This window comes from Epinephelus lanceolatus, chromosome 13, assembly GCF_041903045.1.
Source record: "Epinephelus lanceolatus isolate andai-2023 chromosome 13, ASM4190304v1, whole genome shotgun sequence".
Taxonomy (NCBI): domain Eukaryota; kingdom Metazoa; phylum Chordata; class Actinopteri; order Perciformes; family Serranidae; genus Epinephelus; species Epinephelus lanceolatus.
The window spans coordinates 22,541,912-22,565,162 of NC_135746.1; the positions used below are offsets into that span (position 1 = coordinate 22,541,912).

Below are 23,251 nucleotides of genomic sequence, written 5' to 3' on the forward strand. Positions count from 1 at the left end.
CAGACCACAGAAAACGACAAAATGACTTCAGGGAGACACAAAATTACCTCAGTGATACCAAACGACCATAAAAACACAAAATAAACTCAGACATAAGACATGATCAAAAAAAAAAGAAAAAATGACCTCAAGGAGACACACAGTGACCTCAAGGAGACACAAAACGACCACAGAAAAGGACAAAATGACCTCAAAGAGACACACAGTGACCTCAAGGAGACACACAGTGACCTCAAGAAGACATAAAACGATCACAGAAAAGGACAAAATGACTTCAAGGAAACAGAAAATGGCCATTAAAAAGACAAAACGACCTCAAAGAGCCACAAAATGGCCTCAGAAATGCACATTGTGACCTCAAGAAGACATAAAACGACCACAAAAAAGGACAAAATGACCTCAAAGAGACACAAAATGGTCATGAAAAGCAAATGGCCCTAAGGAGAGACAAAATGACCTCAGAGACACAGTGACCTCAAGGAGAGACAAAATGACCACAGAAAAGGACAAAATGACCTCAAAGAGACAGAATGACCTCAAGGAGACACACAGTGACCCCAAGAAGACACAAAATGGCCTTAGAGATGCACATTGTGACCTCAAGAAGCCACAAAATGACCACAAACAAGGATAAAATAACCTCAGAGACACAAAATTACCTGTGATACAAAACGACCAAAAAAACCCCCACAAAATGACCTCAGAGGTACTGATAAAAAAAACAGAAAAGACACATTACCTCAGACATAAAAAAACGACCAAAAAAAAAAAAAAAAGATGAAATGACAAACACAAAACAACTACAGAGATGCCAAAAGAGCCAAAGCCACCATGTCTAACTTGCCCCTGTGTAGATGAGGTTTTGGGGCCTTTTGCATACCTGTACCCAGGGCCCCATCTCATGATCCGTCCTTGTGTGTATGACAAGAGCATCAAATTCTCACGTTTAAGAAACATGAGAAAGAAGCTCATTTGGCTTTGACAAAAAAAAAAGACAATTCTATCATCAAGGTAGCTGTCTATCAGTGCAGCTGTAATCAGCACCATACCTCCACAGCAGTAATGACCAAGTATTAGGTTATTTCAAGGAGCTGTTGAGGCAGATTTAGGGCTCCAAAAAAGGGACAGTTGGCATTGTGAGATTGCATTTACAATCTTGTGAACAAATTGAACACTTAGCAAATTTAAGCAGGTACAGTAAGGGAGGTGTTAAAAATGTCACAAAAAGGACAGGCCATTACATTTTTAGTTCTACACTATTGCTGTGTCCAAATTTCACACTAGTTACACAGGGTATGTATTGTAAAGTAATCTGTAGATGTACATGGGACATTTCTGTAAAGACCGCCCCTAAAACTGTTACTCTTAATTTATGGAGCATGTCTCCACCTAGTGGTCACCTGGAGTAACTGTCCAAGGCATTTTTTCACTCATGCTGATGTCCCCTTTTCAAAATTTATATTATGATGCAGATTTAAATGGTATAAAAATGTTTTCTCTTTTGTTGAGGGCATAAAAAGAACCAAGACAGAACATAAGGTATTACATCTTTAATTTTTTGCAAAACAAGACTTGGAATACAGACAAGCCTGGACTCAGGCAAAGGAATCATACAGTCCTCTCTCCATGCAGCGTGCAGTGTTGCACATGAGCAGAACCTCCCCACACCCTCCACCAGACCTGATCCGATAATGGAATGTACCATTCCCATGTTCACACATTTTTTCCACTCCAACATTTAAAACTCAGTGCAACAGGGTACTCGTTAAAACATATGTGTTGTCACCATGAACTTGAACAGCGAAAACCAAAACTGCTTTTCTTTAAAAGGTCTTGCAGAGTAATGCTCTGGGCGCAAGAGCAACACTGGTCCACCACACAACATGAATGACTATTTGTTTTGCAGTTACTGCAGTTTTAAGGATGAACAATTGAAAAGTGAGGCTAAAGTGTTAGAAATCTGGGGCGGGAGGGTTGGTTTAATCGACCTCTTCCATGCGGGAAGCGTCGTCTTCACCCTCGCCTTCTAGGGGAGGAATCTCATCTGGGACGGATGTGGATGTGGCCTCCTCTGCGGGGACATCGTCGTCATCGATACCTGCAGGTACAAAGATTATATTAGAGATCGAAAGCCTACTTGTAACAGACACGTACAAACTACCAACACTGATCTGCTGCGTGTCCTTACCCAGTCCAAGTTTGATCATTCTGTAGATGCGGTTGGAGTGGGTCTGTGGGTCGTCCAGGGAGAAGCCTGAGGACAGCAGGGCGGTTTCGAACAGCAGGATTACGAGGTCCTTCACAGCCTTGTCGTTCTTGTCGGCATCTGCCTTCTGCCTGAGAGTCTCCACGATGGGGTGGTCGGGGTTGATCTCCAGGTGCTTCTTGGCCATCATGTAGCCCATGGTGGAGTTGTCCCTGAGCGCCTGGGCCTTCATGATCCTCTCCATGTTGGCCGTCCAGCCGTACGTGCTCGTCACAATACAGCAGGGTGAGGAAACCAGTCTGTTGGACACTGTCACCTGGGAGAGATAGCCAAACAGAGGACATTAAGACCTAAAACTTGACATCCGTATCGTCTCAACAGTAGGCTGATGCATTACAAAAATTTAAAGTTAATAAAAAGCATGCTAAAAAGTCGTGTTAGAAATAAATGCTCAACACACCATGTCCAAGGCAACTTCTTACCCTTAACACCACACTTGAAAACTAAGTCTACAACAATCAATTTTATACACACGCAAACAGTCTGACCAGTAAAATACTTTACTCAGTTCATCTTACAATTCTACATTCTGTTAAACCAAATGAAGGCAACTGAAACAGGCATTTGTTAGATCACACTCTGAAGTTAAATTTTCAAAGAGGTTCGTGACTTTGGAACCAATCACATATCAAATCTGTCAATCAAAAACTCAAGGCACAAAGGGTTTGAGGCGCCTCTTTGCAGCTGTATAAACTCACCAGAATACAAGTCAGAACCAGTTAGGGCACCTGTTGCCAAACAAACATCAACTGTGGTTGTAATGTCAACACAACATGAATCCTACAGTGTGAAGGGAAATGGGGAAATTAAGGTCAACGTGACTCATTAGGATCACTGACCTTCTCCACTTTCTTGTCAAGGATCTCTTTCATGAGCTTGCAGAGGCTCTCGAATTTAGCCTTGTCCTCCTCCATCTTTTTCTTCTCCTCCTCGTCCTCCGGCAGCTCCAGGCCCTCCTTGGTGACAGAGACCAGGCTCTTGCCATCAAACTCCTTCAGCTGCTGGACACAGTACTCGTCGATGGGCTCTGTCATGTACAGGACCTCGAAGCCACGCTTGCGGACACGCTCGACGAAGGCGGAGTTGGCCACCTGATCCTTGCTTTCACCTTAAGAGAAGTAAATAACGATCAGCATAACCCTGACAGATTTAACACCATTGGCTTAGCAATACACTGCAAAAATTTACGATTGTCTGAAATTTTGTAAAGCTACTTCAGGTTAATGTTTTGAGGGCTATAAAGTGAGAAAAAAAACAGCTTTAACTCACCAGTGATGTAGTAGATGGACTTCTGGTTCTCCTTCATGCGGGTCAAGTACTCTGTGAGGGAGGTTGTCTCGTCTCCTGACTGGGAGCTGTGGTAGCGAAGCAGCTCAGACAGCTTCTTGCGGTTTTGAGAGTCCTCGTGGATACCCAGCTACAGAGCGACAACAAAATTACTACATGCTCATATAGAACGATCCCATACACCAGTAGCATTAATCACAATGCAAGTTAGTTAGCCATGTTTTGGAAGCAACTCAATACTCATGTTGCACGTGATTGTCTTGCAAATACAAACTGTCTCTTCCAGATGAATTAAATGTTATGAATTACTGATCATGTAGCAGTACTACAGCACTAAGTGACTAGTCTACTGCACATAAGCACAGTATGAACAGTTAGGTACTCTTAACTAAATGATGCACCACTGAATTAGCTTATCTAAATGCTTGATAAATAGACGGATACTACAACTATTAGTCAGCTATGTAGGGTCTTCAAAATGTCTGACCCTGACTAGGCTGCCTCAGAAAGCTAAAGGGTTCAGCTAGATTAAAGAATAAAAGTAAACCTTATGAATCCATGGAGATGCACTGAAGACATAAGGAGCGCGTTATTAAAGAGGAACTTCCATTAAAAAAGTAACATGTATATTTTAAATCGATGCGTGTTTATTTCAGATACCTTGATGTTCTTGGAGAACCCTTCGTAGAACTTCTTGTAGTTCTCCTTGTCCTCAGCCAGTTCGGCGAAGAGCTCCAGACACTTCTTGACAATGTTCTTGCGAATGACCTTGAGGATCTTGCTCTGCTGCAGCATTTCTCTGGAGATGTTGAGGGGCAGGTCCTCGGAGTCGACCACACCACGGACAAAGTCTGGAGGTTAACACAAAATGTGGCTTATTGGAACCCGTCTGAGCATTTCATCATCTATCAAAACTGCTTTGTGAAGATGGTCAGTGCTGTCTAAGATGAAAACAATTTAAGTTGACTTACTCAGGTACTCTGGGATGAGCTCCTCACAGTTGTCCATGATAAAGACTCTCCTGACGTACAGCTTGATGTTATTCTTCTTTTTCTTGTTCTCAAAGAGGTCAAAAGGTGCACGGCGGGGGACAAAGAGCAGGGCCCTGAACTCAAGCTGGCCTTCCACTGAGAAGTGCTGCAAAGAGGTTAATAATTCACCTTAGTTTCTCTTTACTTTAAGCCAGTGTTGGCAAGCACATATGAACCATGCAAGAGCTAGTTAAGTGTTGCAATTTACCTTGACAGCCAGGTGATCCTCCCAGTCGTTGGTCAGACTCTTGTAGAACTCGCCATACTCCTCATTTGTGATGTCGTCAGGGTTCCTGGTCCAGATGGGCTTGGTCTTGTTCAGCTCCTCTTTGTCGATGTACTTCTCCTTGATCTTCTTTTTCTTCTTCTTGTCCTTGTCTTTTGAGTCCTCCTCGCCATCTGAGCCCACGTCCTCGATCTTTGGCTTCTCCTTATCCTCACCCTCCTCTTTCTCCTCCTTCTCTGCCTTTTCCTCCTCTGCCTCGTCGTCACTGATCTCCTTGTCGCGCTCCTTCTCCACCTGCAAATCATAAATAAAAGGTTTAATGTCACTGGTGTGCAAAAAGTTTTAAGTAGCCAAGACTAAAAAAAAAAAAAAAAAAAAAAAAAGAGAGGGTCAAATTCAATACTTACAAACAGGGTGATGGGGTAGCCAATGAACTGAGAGTGCTTCTTGACAATTTCCTTGATCCTCTTCTCTTCAATATACTCTGTCTGGTCCTCCTTCAGGTGCAGGATGATCTTTGTTCCACGGCCAATGGGCTCACCTGTGAATACAATTGTACAGCCATGAGCACACAGAAAGTTTAACCAAAGAAAACACATTCTACTGGATGTCAAGTCCCAAAAAGGTTTTTATTCATCATCCAGTCACACTATAAATAACCCCTTTTCTGCCATCATTACTGAATGCCAGAAGTTAACCTAAGCCAGGTGTGATTTTTTTAAGCACTACAATGTCACAATCCTATGTAAACTAGCACAATCAGTAGTTGCCAATAGCTACCACGGTCAAAACACTGCCATCCCAACTGCTTTGATTCTGTAATTGTGCTAGGACACGTACCGTTGTCGACTCTGACTGTGAAGGAACCTCCGGCGGAGGACTCCCAGGCGTACTGCTCATCATCATTGTGTTTAGTGATGACGACCACCCTCTCAGCAGTAAGGTAGGCAGAGTAGAAACCCACACCAAACTGACCGATCATGGAAATGTCAGCTCCAGCCTAAAAAGCAACACAGTTGGTAACTTCAGGATATAGCAGTCAAATTAGTCTTAACTTTTGAACCAGGACTTACAGTATTTTGATCACACAGCTTGTGAAAAAACTAAGATGTACCAAATTAAGATGGCTACAGGTGCCATTTCAATGTGCAAGATATGGGTTTAATCGACATTTAGGCGAATACGAGCATGACATCTGACCGGTATCACAGCACAAAGGAACAGCTCTACCATTCTCACTGCTCTTTGTTTCAGTTTAGGACCAACTAAGTTTACAGTTACAAAAAAGTGTTTTTGTCATGTGCCATTTGCCCTCTTTTTCCCCCCCACATGCTGCAATCTAGATTACGTTCCACTGTAGTACCTGCAGGGCCTCCATGAAGGCCTTGGTACCAGACTTGGCGATGGTACCCAGGTTGTTGATGAGGTCGGCTTTGGTCATGCCAATTCCAGTGTCGATGATGGTCAAGGTGCGCTCTAACTGGTTGGGGATGATGTCAATTTTCAGATCCTTGCCACTGTCCAGCTTGGAGGGGTCAGTCAAGCTTTCATAGCGAATTTTGTCCAAAGCCTTCAAACAAACATTAACAAAATACATCAAGACTATAGTTGACATTTTCAAAGCATGTGTCATCTTATAACTTAGTAGCATAATCATAATTATGATGAGTGTAACTACATGTTTCTTTAAATGTACAATAATATAGATATGTGAAAGTAAACAGTGAGTATAGTATCTGAAAACGATGCCAAGCTCAAGCCGACTTACATCAGAGGCGTTGGAGATCAACTCCCTGAGGAAGATCTCTTTGTTGGAATAAAAGGTGTTGATGATCAGGGACATCAGCTGAGCGATCTCTGCCTGGAAGGCAAAGGTCTCAGCCTCCTCCTCTTGGCGCATTTCTTCAGGCATCTGCACAAAGAGAACATCATGTAATGTTTTAGCAAACCGAGTTCAACATGGCATAAATGGCAGATGTGCAACATTTTTAAAGGGATGATTAACAAGGCATAATGACTCAACAGAACACAAAATGGCCGTTTGTTAATGTGAGCTTAATTCCACTTAATAGCTTTAATTCTTTTAGTTTCATTAGGCATAAAACGGGATCATGTTCACAAGCCGGTTTCGTAAAACTGGCCGGCAGCCAAAGTGAGCGGTGGAAGTGGCCGTTAACCAACATGGCGTCGACTGACAGACAATGGATTCCGCAAACACGTGCTGGTGAACGGCTACAGACAAAAATAACGATACCAAATGGAAACACAGCAGTTAACGTTTACATGTAATTAAAACGTTATTACGGTTAGTACAACATTAAAATCCACTGGATGACGACAACCAAGCAGACGTTACTGTAACGTTAATGCAGCCTTATCCCCATGTACCCAAGAAAAAGCCGGAACAATGCCGTTTTAGATGGCATACAGTATAAATCAGAAGCTACACGCATGTCAGCCATGTTAGTTGTATTAGTTAGCATTACGCAACAATCCTCGATGTTAAAGCTAACTAACACCTGAAATCAAACGTGAGCAACACCTTGATACTTTCACACTTGGTTGACGTTAAATGTTTTCATGTGAATGGATGGGGATTAAACTGAGGGTCCTTTAAATGTGATGTAGCCCAGTGTGTGTGTATTCTTATCACGGCTCCGTTAAATAAACCGAGTCAGCGTTGTCATCTTCACCACACCTGCCTCATTGAAACCCAAGCCTGGCCTAACAGTGCGGCACAGTGCCGCATTTACATCTCAAACACACACCGCTCAACAACACAAATTATCCAAGAAGACACAAAAAAAAAATCCCACCGTGCGAGGATTAAACATTATGTAACATAATATGCAAACAGACAGGCGTGCAGAATAGTATGCTAGCTGTAACGTTAGCCCACGAGACAGTTATGAAGCTAAGGTTATCGTCGTGACTCATGAGCTCGCATCGTGGTTACATCCAAGGATAAGTCGGTGACCGCTTCGCAAACACACATATTATCAAGAGCGTAATGACTTACACCTGTAAGCGAAATACTGGTGTACGTACCTTGTTTATTCCGTTGACTTATCTTGAATAAAATGCTACCAATATTGTCCCTTCTGCTCTCTGACGCAGGGAAATGGAAAGGGACTTCCTTTTAATAGACCGGAATCTTTATACACAGTCGCCTCAGTGTGCGGCTGTATCCATCCGCGGTGGTGCACCATACACTACAAGCACTATACTGTGGGTGAGACGGGCAGTAAAATAGCATATTTGTTGTTATTTATTTAGCCAGACTATTTAATATACTGACTAAAAGAAGTGTTGACATGATCGTGTAAAAAAGTGATACAAATATTGAATAACAATGGACTGTTTTAAATGTCGGAGTCTATAGCCGCCGCCATGTTACTATCGAGGCAAATGTAAATGTATTCAGTTAAATTAACAGGTAACTTACATCGTTTATTTAGTAGCAGAAAGTATGGGTCTTTTTAATGTCACGGAGGAATATGTGAAACCGGTTGGGTGTGCTTCGTTTCTTCTAGCACTTTCCAGAAAAAAACCCGCCTAGCGTGACGTCACGGCCTAATAGCACGCTTGTCAGATGCAGCCCTCGCGACACAGCTGCTGTGAGCTAGTGCCTACAACAGAGACACCATGGTAACCGACCACCTTAACGTTTAGTTAGGTTAATTTACCAATAAATAAATTATAGCGCCACGTGGACAGATGATGTGATTATTCCCACAATAGGGTCATTAAATAGGATACATTTTTCAAGTAATAGATGTCACAATTAAACTTCTCTACTGATTACTTACAGTAAAATATTTTTTGTGGTATTATAAGCTTTCTGAGATGTTATCTTTACATAGCCTAAGCAAATGAGGCATTATCTGATTAAATGTGCATAAATCTGCATACATTTCCAGATCAGACATCTGCAGCAAGGTTCAAACTCATTTTTTTCATTTTGCTGATATATTAAGAGTCAAACTTCTACAAAGGGGATTTTGGTCATCTCTTTTATCACTCCATTAATCAGAAAAAAATGTCAACAGCAATTAAAAAAAAAAAAAAAAAAATTACCATGTATTTATGAATAAAACGTTATATAAATTAGAATACTAGTGCTACTGAGGTGGATCTCTCTGGTTCAGTGTGAACAGAGTATGAGGCTTAGGCTTATTTTTTTGCACATACATGTCTTAGAAAATACAGGAAAGAGAAATTAAAAGTTAAAACATTGTGCAGGAGAGATCAGAAGCCAAAAATGGCTTATGAAGATACCTCCCCTATTAAATAACAACAATCATACATGAAAGGAGAAAAGATAAAAATGAAGATTGCTTAATTGAATAAGAGCTCCAGATTAAGAACTTATACAGAATTGTTAAATATGTACATATTACCACAAAAAAAGAAAGAAAAACAAAAATTACAAATGAATAAATTAAATAATATGTATCATAAAATTCTATACATTTTTAGAACAAAAATAAGACAGTTGCCTACAGGTGAATAGGGTAATTTTTTCAGATAATAGCAATCACTCATCCTCTGTGAATATCCCCATATTTACCAGCTAATTACTTATATTAAATGTCCAGTGTGCACTATTAGTGGCACCTAGTGGTGAGGTTGCAGACTGCAATCAACTGAAACTTCTGTATGCATAGCGTGTAGGAGAACTACAGTGAAAATGCAAATGGCCTCATCTTGAGGTTGGTTTGTCTGTTCTGAGCTACTGTAGAACAACAAGAAATATAAATGTCTCATTCTAAGGTAATAAAAACACAACAATTAGTTAGTTTCAGGTCATTATACTGTAACGAAAACATATGTATCAATATTGTATTAATTTTCTGCCAATCCTACACGCTGGACCTTTAAGACAATTATTTTTTGTATAACAAGTTTTCTGAAATTGTATATTTAAACAGGCTCTGCAAATGAGGCATTATCTAATTAAATATGCACTGTTTGCATTTATTTTCAGAAGAGAAAACTGAACTAAAAACAACACCTAAATGTGTATCTTGGATGTTTTCTTTCCACTAGTCTGAACAAAGAACAAAGTTTGCTTAACAAAGTTATGGAAGCAAAATAGCCCAGTATCTCAAAATTGACCACTGCATGAAAAAACTATGGTTTCACCTCTAGTGTCAACTTTAAAAAAAAAACCCTTACATATAGGCTATATCAGGATTAAATGATTTAACAAGGTTAGTAAAACTGGTAAACATCTAGCTAATTTAAAATATTCACCTCTGGTCTCCAATCAATTGATTATAAATCAAATAGGTCATATGCACCAAAGCACTCAGATGAAACACTTGGTATTTATTAGGTGTTTCTGATGCCTCTGCTCCTATCCTTACTATTTTTACAATTTGTTTGTACATTCTATATTATAAGTATGAAAAGTTTTAGGTAAACAAAAAGAACCAACAACAATTAAAGTACTTTAAATTTGAAATGGCAACATGATTTGGGGGAATTATTATTATTATTATCATTTTTATCATTTTAAATAATAATAATAATAATAATTACTATTATTTTTAAATTCTTCTTCTTCTTCTTATCAATTAGTTATGATGAGAAATAGTAATATTCTACTACTACTAGTAGTAGTACATACATTTTCCAGCTCCGCCCAGCGGCCACGTCCCGATGCACAAAACAAACCTGCTTGTAATCTGGTACGTAGTGCGCTTGCGCAAATGGTTTTGAAGGCCTGTGGTTACTAGCCATCGTGCTAATCCAACATACGGGACGTTACAAAGATTTTCCTCATTAATAACCTTCTGAGAGCTGTTTTCATCCTTTTGTACGCCACCTAATTCTAGGTATGTATGTTTGGACATTTCCATTTTCATTCCGGACTCATATTGAGCCCGCCAAAGTGAGTTTTGCGTGTTCGGTAACAGCAGCTCGAGCTAATGTTAGCTTAGCCCAATTACTTGTGCCGGGTAGCGTGCTTAATGCTAGCTGTAGCTAACTAGCTAAACTGCTGTTTTTTGCTAACCTACATTGTGGTTGAATTATTTATCTATAGCACAATGTGCCACAATAAAACAGAATATTAAGACACCAACTGTGGGGCTGAATGATATTAAGTTAGCGAACGTTAACGTTACTTACTGACCAAAGCTTACTTCAAGTAGCGTTATAGTTGGCTAGCAAAAGTCATAAATCGATGTCAGTTGTGTATGCCAAACTAACGTTACTGACACTATATGGCAGTGCTTTCCTCGGTGTCCTTATAAGTAAAAGAAGCTATCATTTGCATATGTTTGAAGCGTGTTTCTTATGTTGAAATTACACGGGTCTGCAAGTTTAACACACGTATAGATAGACTGCTAATATGCTAATGATCTACTCCCTCATCAGGTTGGTCCAATTCACATCCAGAATGTCATTCCCCCCACATTTAAACCGGCCGCTGTTGCCTCCTCCTGGGATGCCCCCTCAGTTTGCTGGCTTCTCCTCAGGTAAGAAACCCATTGTCAGTGCATACATGTATTTGACAGCCTTTTTTACTACTGCACTTACTGGGTTAATCACAAGGAGCTTGTTACTGGAAGGTTTCACATTAGCACCCTCAGATCATAGAGCAACCCACAGTGTCGTAAATTACAATAATCCCCAGATATGAAGTCATTACTGTCAAGCAAATGATCCCAGGCTGCTTTGTCCTTAGTTGATGTACATTTCCTTTGGCTGTTGCAGGAGCTCCAATGATCCCAGTCCACGTCGGCATCATGACCCCCACTTCAGTTATGGTGCCGTCTGTGCAAGTGATCAGTAAGCCGCCGATCCATAAGAAGGAAATACTGCGAGCCAAAGAAAGCGACGAGAACAGCGGGCCCACCACTACGGTGTTTGTGGGGAACATATCAGAGAAAGCGTCAGACATGCTGATCAGACAGCTGCTCGCGGTAAGGAACAGGAAAAGGTTTATAGACATAACATGTGCTCATATCACGCAGTTATGTAATATTAAAGTAAAGACATGGATATCCTTCCCAGTGTTGAATCAGATCTGCCTCCAGGGCCTGGGTCCAAACACAATGTGCTCCCTGTGATCCTGTGGATGCTGCCATTGCTGTGTTTGCTTGCCGGCTTGTCAGTGTTGGCAGATCTTGGGAGAGAAACAAGCAACCAGGGCTATGGAAACAAGCCCAAAAGAAGCGATGGATATATATAGAGAAAAGCTATGTTTAGAGAGCAAGCCCAAATAAGCAACTCCACTTTAGAAACAAGCCCAAAAAAAACGCAACCCGCAACTACCAATATTTGTAAGTGACATTACAAAAAAACAAGCCCAAAGTCATGGCTAATAAGCGGACCTGGCAACCCTGTGGCTTGTCCTCCTCACAGTTCTTCTGTCCTCCTGCGTGCTGACGTGGGACATATCCCGCCTCTAATTGGCTGATGCTCTTTGTCAGTCGTGTCACACTTCTCCAGTTTTCTAGCATGCCAGATATCCAGTCCCAGACGCAGAGGAGGGGGCAACTTGCTCATAGGCTTGTTCACACATTAGGACTCGTCGTGGCAGACTATCTGCCGACTCACCTCAGACCCAAGGTGGCTCTCAAGATCCTCTGCGACGTCAAACATCACGGTGAAAATCGTGTAATGTAAACTAGGCTTTGCCCTTTCTTCAAGAAGTAAATTTACCACCATCCTGGTTAAGTTTTAATAGATGTAGTTACATTACAGATCACAATACAAATACCTCTTTTGCACACACTGATGCCACATATATCAGTACCATGGATTGTGTGGACATCCTGTTGACTGAATTCTTTGCTGTGGAGTTATTTTATTTTTAAAAATTTACTACTACTTGAATCATGAATCCTTCTTCTCTTTGTGTTCACATTATAGAAATGTGGAATTGTTCTGAGCTGGAAGAGAGTCCAAGGAGCCTCTGGCAAGCTTCAAGGTAATTCATGATACACTCAAGCTTCAGCAGGGCAGGAAAAACTTTCATCCATGGCTAACTTGGGTGATCAGCTCTAACTGCACAAGATGATTTCACAAAAAACCAACCTGAAATTACTGAGATCATTTGTATCTGTCATTCCGTCAAACTATACATGACCATTGATGACCCTGTTGTTGTGTCTTCCCAATTCAATACCTATTGCAGCCTTTGGGTTTTGTGAGTACAAGGAGCCAGAGTCCACGTTGCGAGCACTGCGGCTGCTTCACGACCTGCAGATTGGAGACAAAAATCTATTGGTGAAGGTGGATGCCAAGACTAAAGCTCAGCTGGACGAGTGGAAGGCCAAGAAGAAGACTGCGAATGGGGTATAATTCTGCTTTAGTGAATTACTGGTGATGAGTTTGATCAGTGTGCCTCTGTTCATTGCCTCAGGAGTAGATTTATCCTTGTTCCAGATCTCTGAGTCTTTGCCCACATCTGAGTTTTATAAAGCAATTTATTGCAGTGATACTGAACTAGGATGTGTTCTGTACTGGCAGAATAACAAGGCTGAAGATGGAGGAGATGACGAGGAAGAGGTGCTAGATGAGGAGACGAAGAAGAGGGATCAGATTATCAAAGGTGCTATCGACGGATTGATGCGGGAATATGCTGCCGACCTCAACGCGCCTTCGCAGGATGAAGAGTCTCAGCGACGAAAAAGAAAAAAGGAGAAAAAAGAAGAGGTTTGTTTTTGCCTCTGTGGCTCTTACTGTTCTTTTCTTGGAACTTCAAATGTTAAAAGGTGATATTTGATTTTTTGTTTCTGTTTCTTCAGGACGACATTAACACTATTGATATGGAGGAGGACAAGAGAGACCTGATTTCCAGAGAAATTAGTAAATTTCGAGACACCCACAAGGTAAAGTGGCTCTTTTGATCTTGTAGTTTATTACAGGTTTTGGACAGCAGCTGCTCACATAGTTCACTCCTAGAGCTTGCACATTTACTCGACACGTTTACCAAGCTTTTCTTGATCTCAGTAACATGCATACTACGCTACAAATTGGCAGTCCTTTAAATTTAGATCACCAAACTTAACACTTAATTTGCCCCATATGATATTGAAATGTTTCATGTTCAATGTTCAAACACCACAAGTAGGCAGACAGCTAGTATTTTTGCCACCTTTCTCAGGCCTGATTTGACACCTGTGACCAACGTAGTAAACCTATAGGTGTGACTATTCTAGATCCATTCTTCATTCATCACACAAAAATGCATGGAGACGATGTAAAGTTACTTAAAAGCTAATCTATTCATTAAACCCCACCATTATGATAGTGGTCATATGGTGACTAAAGCAAGATGAATCTCAGAGCTTTGGAAAAAGTTACGAGGATAGGATGTAAGTATCAGCCTTTATTTACTATATACATATACTGGGCGTCCCCCTCTTGAGGACTTGCATGGGGGCAACTGCACTGCACTTTTGTGTGTGTCGGTCAGGGCGTGTGATGCTTTTTATTCAGCCAAACATTTGACAACACCAGTCATCCTCCCAACCTGTCGACCTCCATTCTGCGACATTATTGGCGGTGCCCCGAAAGCTTGAGTCGGTGAACCTGTGCGAGTCCTCTGTAAATGATGGTCTGTCTTAATGGTGTTCATGTTGAAGCACAAGGACTCTTGTCAATAACCACTGCAGTGACTTTGGCTGTAGCTTTTATTATGCTAGTGTGGGGGGGCGCCCTCTCCACAGCAGCACACTAATCTGAAGACTGACAAGGTACGTGCTCTCTGTGTGTGTCATCGTGTGACTTCTCTCCTCCATCTCTTGCTCCCCATCAGCGTCTTTCTCTCTCTGCTTCTTCTCTGTTCTACAAGATAGATCAGTGAGAAATGTACAGGATGAAACTCAAGTACACAGTCCATGTTTTTTTACTTAATCTAAGAAAAAGATGAAACTCTGAAGTCCTGCAATCATGTCGGAAGATTAAACCAAAAACAGGAAAGAGCAGAACTGCACAGTTTAAGGATTTGACAGTGTTGTCGTAGAAATAAAAATATTTTTAAGTCAGACCTGTTTCTTTTCCCTTTTCCAGTTTATTTCTGACTTTTAAGATTTTTTTTTCTAAAATAAATTCTCCTAAAACAGCCGCTGTAAGAAACAAATATCAAGATTATACTTTTGCTATTCAGCAAAATAATTTTGGATCAAGTATTTATGTAGCAAGCCCTGGTAGACACTTTACAGAGGTAAGTAAGAAGGCATAAAACAGATTTTAGATTGAACACTTGACATGAATTGAGCTTGAGTCATGAGCATTAATACTTAATCTGAGCTAATAAAGTCATGTTATGGTGTTAAAATTAAATCCTTTCATCCCCTTTCTTGTCTCATAAGTTTCCTTCTCTTGAGCTGCATTACACCCGAGGCTTTTAGACTACTGTGTTTCTTTAAAGACCAGCTGACCGCCTGTGGCTGCGTATGACTGCGATATAGTTCAGCGATTTATATAAAATTGATTTAACTCCACTGCTGTACTCACTGTACAAACTGCCCTAAAAGTTATAGAAATACACATTTAGTTTCTTTGTGTTCAGTTCTCTCATTGAGCGACAGATTCTGTTTTAACTCTAAAAACACTCAAAGCCTCGTGTGTAATGCCCATAAAGGCAGAATTGGGATGTGTGTGTGTGCGTGCTTGTTTGTAATAAGTCGAGAAGAGCTGCTGAAGACTTCTGCAGGGGTAAGACCGCTTCTACAATTTCATTTATCTGTGCAGAAATGTAACTGATGTTCATTATATTCATTTTCTTTATTACCGAATGACATGTTACCCATTGAAGTAAAGGTTGTTGTTTCTGATGATGATGATAATGATGATGATGATGCTTAAGCAAGACAGAATCCCATAACGTTTTTCCTTGTATACCGTGTGACTTGCTTTCCTCCCAGGCCTAACTTAAAAGGCTTGTAGGGGCAGCGAAGGGCTGAATCCATAGTTCAACACCTGTAAGTCACAAACAACTAGTTCAACAAACGACTGACGCCTGTTTTCTGTTTTTGTTTTTCTTGTGCTGAGAGGAGGAATCTTAAGGAGAGAAAAAGCATTGTCTTTTGCAGCGCCTTTTTCTCGTTATGAATGCCTCAAGTTGAACATGTTCCACAGATCTTTTGAACATTGAAGTGGTTTCCAGTTACATTCTTGCTAAACTGTAGTTAATAGTGCAAGTTTGACGCAGTACACTGTACTGCTTTAGATGAATGATGAAGCTGTCTCTCTGTGAGGGAGAGCTATTTGGTCCTTCCAGGTTTTTCCAGTTAGGATTCCAGCTTCTTCTTTGCGCTGATTAGCATAGGGCATGTTCCTGTATGAAACCTTTCAAAATCTGGAAACCACTTGATCTGTGCACAGTAGCAAATTGACTGCAGAAGACTCACCGAACCTCGTGTGGCGTCGGCTGAACCTGTCTGTGTTTTGCTCTGCAGAAACTAGAAGAAGAGAAGGACAAGAGGGAGAAGGAGCGGCTGGAGTTTGAGCGGGAACGCAGGGAGCGGGAAAAAGAACGAGAGCGAGAAAGAGAGCGGCGGGACCGCGAGAGGGAGAAGGAGCGAGAGAGGGAACGGGAGAAGGAAAGAGAGCGTGAACGGGAGCGAGACAGAGACAAAGACCGCGACCGCAGGACCAGAGAAAGAGAGCGGGAGAGAGATTGGGAGAGGGACAGAAGCCGCGACAGGAGCCCCGAGCGCAGCCGATCCAGGTAAAGGAAAAATCAGCCCAGTTTTGATTGTGATAGATTATCTATCAGGAGCGAGTTTAAAGTGATTTTAATTGATATTGAGCAAAACTAATGGCAGCATGGGAAGTATTTAGGGCCCTCACTTAAAAGGGCCCCATACATTGTGCAATAACACTAGTGTTGTAGTGCCATTGCATGTCACACTATGTGATACGGGTCTAATAATATCTTGGTTGCAGTCTCATGTCAGACTGTACAATATCAATTATGCAATGAATCTTTGCACTGTGATCTTACTGGAAAGAAAATGTGCGAGCTGAGCCATCTGTACTGCTCTTGGGTTTGAAGATGCAACAAAATACAAGCTCTGACCATTAGCCGACAACGTTGTAAGTGTACAGATGTTTGAAATTGTATACTCACAGCTGCTAACAGCCCCTACACACCCACACAAGTATTTTCACTCATGATTGATTAAACCTGTGGGCAGATACAGACCATGCTCCACAGACATCCTCCCATCTCTCCCCCACCTTAAACTCTTTATGTTGGTTCCAATTTAGATTGAAGGATAATGTATTGTGTTTTTGCAGGGAGGTGAGTCGAGACCGAGACAGGGAGAAGAAACGAGACCAGGAAGATGAAGAGGAGGCGTATGAACGCAGGAAGCTGGAGAGGAAACTGAGAGACAAGGAAGCAGCCTATCAGGAGGTAGGGAAGGCAGGGAGGTTACATGGGCTGTGTCCATATAAAACACGTAACAAAAGGAATTGGTATGTACCCTGCTTTCTGCTAACGATCTCGCAGTACAACGGGTCATATTTTATAGATGCAGAAATTAACTGTTGGGCACCTATACACCACGTCAGTTACGATGCAAAATGATGATGATTCATAAAATAAATGAGGATGTTAAAACATTTTCAGGATCCCCTCAAGATTAAAGATGAAAAGAGATAATTGCACCTTATGTCCAAATGAGACAACCAAGCGAACCAGGAATGTGATGCTTATATTAAAATAACAACACGTTTTATTCTTTTCGCTTGATGTGATGGAACATGATTGTGTTTGATTGTGGCTCACCTGACACTGTTGTGACGACAGCGACTAAAAAACTGGGAGCTCAGGGAGAGGAAGAAGGCACGAGATTACTCCAAGGATGCCGAGAGGGAGGATGAGCGCAGACGAGAAATGGTGAGAGCGCATTGAATGACCACATAAGAGGTGTCCTTCTTAACTTTGAACACTTGGTGTACACACTGTCCTCATTTAATAAACCAGAATATTACCTAGGTTTATCTTAAAACTAGCAATCATTAATCACTCTTAATTCTACTGTAGGACAAACATAGATGTCCTTCTGAAGGGATATAGTTTGAGTGATAAGTGTCCTTTTAAATAAAACATGCATTAGTAAATGTGCATATGTTAATGTGTTCCCAAGATGGAGACATTCATGTGATTAATTTTGTGTTCATATGATTTTATTTAATAAGTGAGACAATAAAATTTGTGAGCAGAAGTAGATTTATCATCCTGAAGAAATAGCGTGGTCCTGTGTTTCTTTAGGTGAAAGAGGGCAAACGGTTGAAAGAGTTTCTTGAAGACTACGATGATGACAGAGATGACCCCAAGTACTACAGGTGAGCAACAAAAAATGCCAGAGTGCTGTCTTTAATTAAGCAGATTGTCAATCAAAAATAAAAACACATTGTCCTCTGTTAACAGGATTTAACATCTCTTATGCACCCTTTAAAAGCTTCACTTTGCAAATGTGTGATCATGATATCTAATCAATTCAGTGTCAGAATTGTTGTGAATTTGAGCAAAACACATAAAGTCTGAACATTACAGCATTAATTTCATTGTTCAGTGTGATAAACCAGAGCCATGTGGCACTTAAACATGTACGTACATGAGGAGAAGTGGCAGCAGATGCTGTGTGACCCAGATCTGACTTGTAGTAGCAGATGTAATACTGCAGCTACGGCTATTGTTCTGAAGGCTGTTATTTTTGGTGTGACCCCTAGGGGCAGTGCGCTGCAGAAGCGTCTCAGAGACCGAGAGAAGGAGATGGAGGCGGACGAGCGTGACAGGAAGAGAGAGAAGGAGGAGCTGGAGGAGATCAGACAGAGGCTGTTAGACGAGGGACATCCAAACCCAGACGCAGAGCTACGCAGGGTATGCTTGTGCTCAATAATAATGTGTGTGTTTGCCTTTGTATCTGTGGTGAGTGTGTGTGTGCTGCCTGTTGTCTTTGTGAAGGTCACTTCATCATCCGAGTCTTTTTGCCTCTCTGCACATCTGTGGTGTCCACCTTTCATCGTCTCTTGTCCTTTTCATGTCTTAAACACTGATTGGGTGTTAATCTTCTGCATATCTGCGTCTTATTGGTCCAGATGGAGGAGGAAGAGGAGGAGCGTCTGAGACAACCTCCCATCATCCAGGAGCCAGAGCCCGAGGAGAAACGGGAACGCCACAGGGGTTCACGAGAGCACCGGGAACGCCGGCAGGAACCGGAAAGAGTAGAACCCCGTGCACGGCCCGCCCACTCAGACGACGAGGTGGAGGAGGGCGAGGAGGATGAATTTGACGATGATGAAGATAACCCTGATGTAAAACCGTGCTTGAAGCCCACAATGCGGCCCATCACAGCAGCGCCCTCAGTGTCGTCGGCCAGTGGCAACGCGTCCCCCAACACGCCCGGGGACGAGTCGCCCTGTGGCATCATCATCCCCCACGAGAACTCGCCCCCTGAGGCCCTGCCGCAGGAGGAAAACCGGCCAAAGATTGGCCTCAGTCTCAAACTGGGTGAGTGAAAGAAATGTGTCCTCGCTGTGACATGGACAGGCATGGAGCGCTTGCGCAGAGAGCTAAAACTACCAGTTATTTAGACAGTAATTTAATCTGCAGCTGCTTCAATTATCATTGAAGTCACTCTCCTTAATCCAGTGTCCTAAAAGATTTCCAAACTGTTTTTCTAGATTCTTAAACTGAGTATTTGAGAAAAATGAGAAAATAGCTGGCAGATTAATCTATAATTCAATTGTCTGTTGCAGCCCTGCTCACAGGACTCTTATTGAGAATTCATGTCAGTTGTTACTTAGTACACAGCAGTGCTTCACTGATTCAGCCGAGTGCTCTGCTCCATAATAAAGCAGCAGCCTACAATGTAAGAGGAGGCAAAAAAGGGACTAAATTGCATTGATTGATAAAGCAAATTGTGAAGTTAAACTACCATAGTATCGCCAGATGTCCTTCTAAATCACATGTAGTCATTCTGTTTAAATGTATTAAATGTATTGGTGTAAATCAAAGACAGTCTTGTAAGACTGTAAGTCTTTGCAGATTTACAGTGTTCAACATCCAAAAAAGGGGCACATCTGTGCACAGATAGTCACCCTCATGGACCAGAATGCAGAGCTTGCATATCTGTTGTCAGTAGCTTGTGTGATAGAACATCCACATCCATCATTTTAACAACCACCCACCTCACACCACAGTTATGCTCTCTCTCCACATGTACTTCCATTCTAGCGGAAAAACTTATGAAGCATTCTTTATCATATGTACAGAGCACAAAGAGCAGCAGCAGAAAAAAATGTAACTATTGCAACAATAAATGAATCTGAATAGTTTCTGTGACATTTAATCACTGCAGAACAGACAAGTAATCCCATCTGTGTAACTTCAGGTGAACTTTATCATTAGTAAATGAACTCCATATTCATGAAGCTCCTTGTCCTCAGCAGGTGCCACAGGAAGCCCCAGTCAACCCATCACAGGCAAGAGGAAGAAGCTACCCGTGGACAGCGTCTTCGACAAGTTCGATGACGAAGAGGCAGACGAACAGCCTCGCAAGAGGAAGCTGGTGCCCCTGGATTACGATGATGACAAGAGCCTCGGGGTGGACGGGGCCGGGCTCTCCAGCATAAAGGGGGCCAACACGGAGGAGAAACGCAAACACATCAAGAGCCTGATAGAAAAGATTCCCACAGCAAAGCCTGAGCTGTTCTCCTACCCGCTGGACTGGTCTATGGTGGACACGGTGAGGAGACATGAAGGATGTGCTGTATTACATTGAAGTTGTCTTTTCAGCTGTTTTAAGCAGACAAGCAAATTTACAACATTATATTTAAAAAGAAATTGCCTAATGTTGTCTATTACATACTATAAGTTGTTTGGAAATGGACTCAGATATTAGCACCACTTCTAAAACAAAACCTGTGTCCTCATCTCCTGTCCTTTTTATAGACGTTAATGGAGCGACGTGTCCGGCCCTGGATCAATAAAAAGATTATTGAGTACATTGGAGAGGAAGAGGCGACATTAGTGGACTTTGTCTGCTCCAAGGTATTGATCGTGTGGTGTCTGCATATTTGAATTCACTCAGACTTGAAGGGAAAGTGAAACCTGAAATGATCCCCATTGTCTTTTTTGTCTCTCCAGGTGATGGCTCACAGTATGCCACAGAGTATCTTGGATGATGTTGCTATGGTGAGTAATGTAACAGATGAGTAAGCCCTCACATTTTGCTGCCTCCATTTTATGTTCATGTTGACTATGTAAATGTCATGGTAGCAGTCCGATAGTTCCAACATTGAACATTGCTCTCTATTTTTTGTCATAACTAAATGATGTAAAGGTAAGGTATGTTGGAGTTAACCCTCTTACTTCTCATCAAAATATAGCATTTCTTATAGTGTAGTATGTGAGAAATAACATGGCTGAATCTACAAGTCACAGAATAGAGCTGTGCATGATCAATGATAGATCCTGAGAAAGTTTGCTTCGGTGGTGCTGAGTTTTTCAGCGTGACTGTTTCCAACCGGGTCACAAACATTCTCATTTAACACAGGGTTCCTACACCTTAGGGCAACTTAAGTTTAAGACTTTTAAAACAGTTTATTGTCACTCAGAATTAAATGTGGCATACGATATGATATGATTTTTTAGAGAAAGTATACCATGACATTTTTTATACTATGACATTTCTTGGGCAACTATTCAATGACATGGCATATTTTAGGCATACCATACTAGGCCACTTTTTTATACAATGACCTTTTTCAGATATACTGTTGTCCTATGAAATGACATTTTTCAGGCATACTATAACATGACATGACATGACGGTACTATATGACTATGACATTTTTCAGGCGTACTGTTCTACAACATGACATTTGTAGACATACTATGCTATGACATGACATTTTTAGGTTTACTGACATTTTTTGACCTTTTTCAAGATTTCCGACGACATAATAAACTATGACCATTTTTCATGATTTCGGACGACATACTATATTATGACGTTTTTTCATTATTTTTGAAAATATACTATGACTTTTTTTTCTGATTTTGGACGACATACTATACTATGACTTTTTTTCATGATTTTGGACGACATACTATACTATGACTTTTTTTCATGATTTCGGACGACATACTATACTATGACTTTTTTTCATGATTTCGGACGACATACTATACTATGACTTTTTTTCCCCCTGATTTTGGATGACATACTATACTATGACTTTTTTTCTGATTTCAGGCGACATACTATACTATGACCCTTTGTCAAGATTTTGGACGACATACTATACAATGACGTTTTTTCATGATTTTGGACGACATACTATACATATGAAATTTTATTCATGAAAATGTATGGGAACCCCGTGTATGGAACAGAGAGAGAAGAAATGCAACAAATGTTCCATTCTTCGTGATGTGTAACTGTACATTTTCTGTTTGTCTCTTGTTTTAGGTTCTTGATGAAGAGGCTGAAGTGTTCATAGTGAAGATGTGGAGGTTACTCATCTATGAAACTGAAGCAAAGAAGATTGGACTGGTGAAATAAGCAAAAACAACCAGTGAATGAAGATAAACTGTTTTCTTTTCATACATTGTGTATAATAGTGTAGTGCAATTATGTCCCCAAACAAAGCGACATGTCCGTTACAGACTGCAACTGCAGATTCTGCTCATTCTTACATCTGCACCAGTTGTTCAGGTCATGTCCTTTTTTTTTGTCCGACTCCCCTCTGTTTGCAGGTGCTGACTGTGTCGGTGTGCTTTCGTGTAAATACAGTCTGTCATGATTTGACCATGATGAAATCAGTGTGAGAGGAAACTGCTGACAGGACCATTGTTGCGTTACCAGATAAGGTCTCTTGGTCCTACTCTTACTTTATAAACATGCCACCTCACACTTTGTGGGAAGAGTAGTCTTTCTTTGAAGTCTCTAATGTGTGAAATCTGGCTTGCAGTTGATTGTGGGTTAAGTGGACTTTAGAGTGTGCATAACCACAAGGATGTGATCTTTTTTACAGGGTTATTTATTCAGGGTTTTTGACACAACTTCAATTTGTTTCTGTGGATTTTTCAGACTCTTTATTTTTCCTTATCACATTCCTGACAAATGTTGGCATGTTCTCCTCCTCAGACCATCTCAAAAAGCACCTAGTTATCGTTTTGAAATGTGTCTACTGACTAAACCCATAAAATATATTTCGGATGGTGACATCCCTGCAGCTGTAAAAGCACACACGCGTCATAACCACTATAAGAAAATGAGCTCAGAACAGGGGGAAAATGATGTGAAGTTGTGAGGATGCTCTCCATTTGTTTTTGTATTGGTGAACATTTGAATAAAATTGATTTTTTATAACAGATTGTGAACCAGTGTTTAATATTCTCAAACAGTAGGAAGTGTTAAACAAAAACCCTGATAAATCCACATTAACCAGTGATTGCAA

At 41.1% G+C, this 23,251-nt stretch overlaps 2 protein-coding genes across 3 annotated transcripts; one reads left to right on the forward strand and one right to left on the reverse strand.

The window, feature by feature from the left end:
• Window positions 1-1,535: 1,535 nt before the first annotated feature.
• Window positions 1,536-7,998, reverse strand: hsp90ab1 (heat shock protein 90, alpha (cytosolic), class B member 1). Its single transcript, XM_033648354.2, has 12 exons — window positions 7,859-7,998; window positions 6,579-6,722; window positions 6,174-6,380; window positions 5,651-5,810; window positions 5,218-5,351; window positions 4,793-5,104; window positions 4,525-4,690; window positions 4,214-4,404; window positions 3,536-3,683; window positions 3,106-3,374; window positions 2,189-2,522; window positions 1,536-2,098 (listed from the first exon to the last, which is right to left on the reverse strand). The coding sequence occupies exons 2-12, from the start codon at window positions 6,720-6,722 to the stop codon at window positions 1,980-1,982; spliced, it is 2,184 nt and encodes a 727-aa protein (XP_033504245.1). The 5' UTR covers window positions 7,859-7,998; the 3' UTR covers window positions 1,536-1,979.
• Window positions 7,999-10,514: 2,516 nt separating this feature from the next.
• rbm25b (RNA binding motif protein 25b) lies at window positions 10,515-23,165 on the forward strand. 2 transcript variants are annotated; one of them, XM_033648352.2, is made up of 17 exons: window positions 10,515-10,650; window positions 11,195-11,295; window positions 11,534-11,742; window positions 12,695-12,752; window positions 12,960-13,120; window positions 13,295-13,480; window positions 13,573-13,656; window positions 16,231-16,502; window positions 17,075-17,192; window positions 17,589-17,678; window positions 18,054-18,127; window positions 18,515-18,665; window positions 18,884-19,295; window positions 20,234-20,532; window positions 20,739-20,837; window positions 20,934-20,981; window positions 22,261-23,165. In XM_033648352.2, exons 2-17 carry the CDS (start codon window positions 11,217-11,219, stop codon window positions 22,351-22,353), a joined length of 2,433 nt encoding a protein of 810 aa, XP_033504243.1. In that variant the 5' UTR covers window positions 10,515-10,650; window positions 11,195-11,216; the 3' UTR covers window positions 22,354-23,165. The 2 variants fall into 2 exon arrangements, with proteins under 2 accessions (XP_033504243.1, XP_033504244.1); XM_033648353.2 differs by having other exon boundaries at window positions 20,237-20,532.
• The last annotated feature ends 86 nt before the right edge of the window (window positions 23,166-23,251 follow it).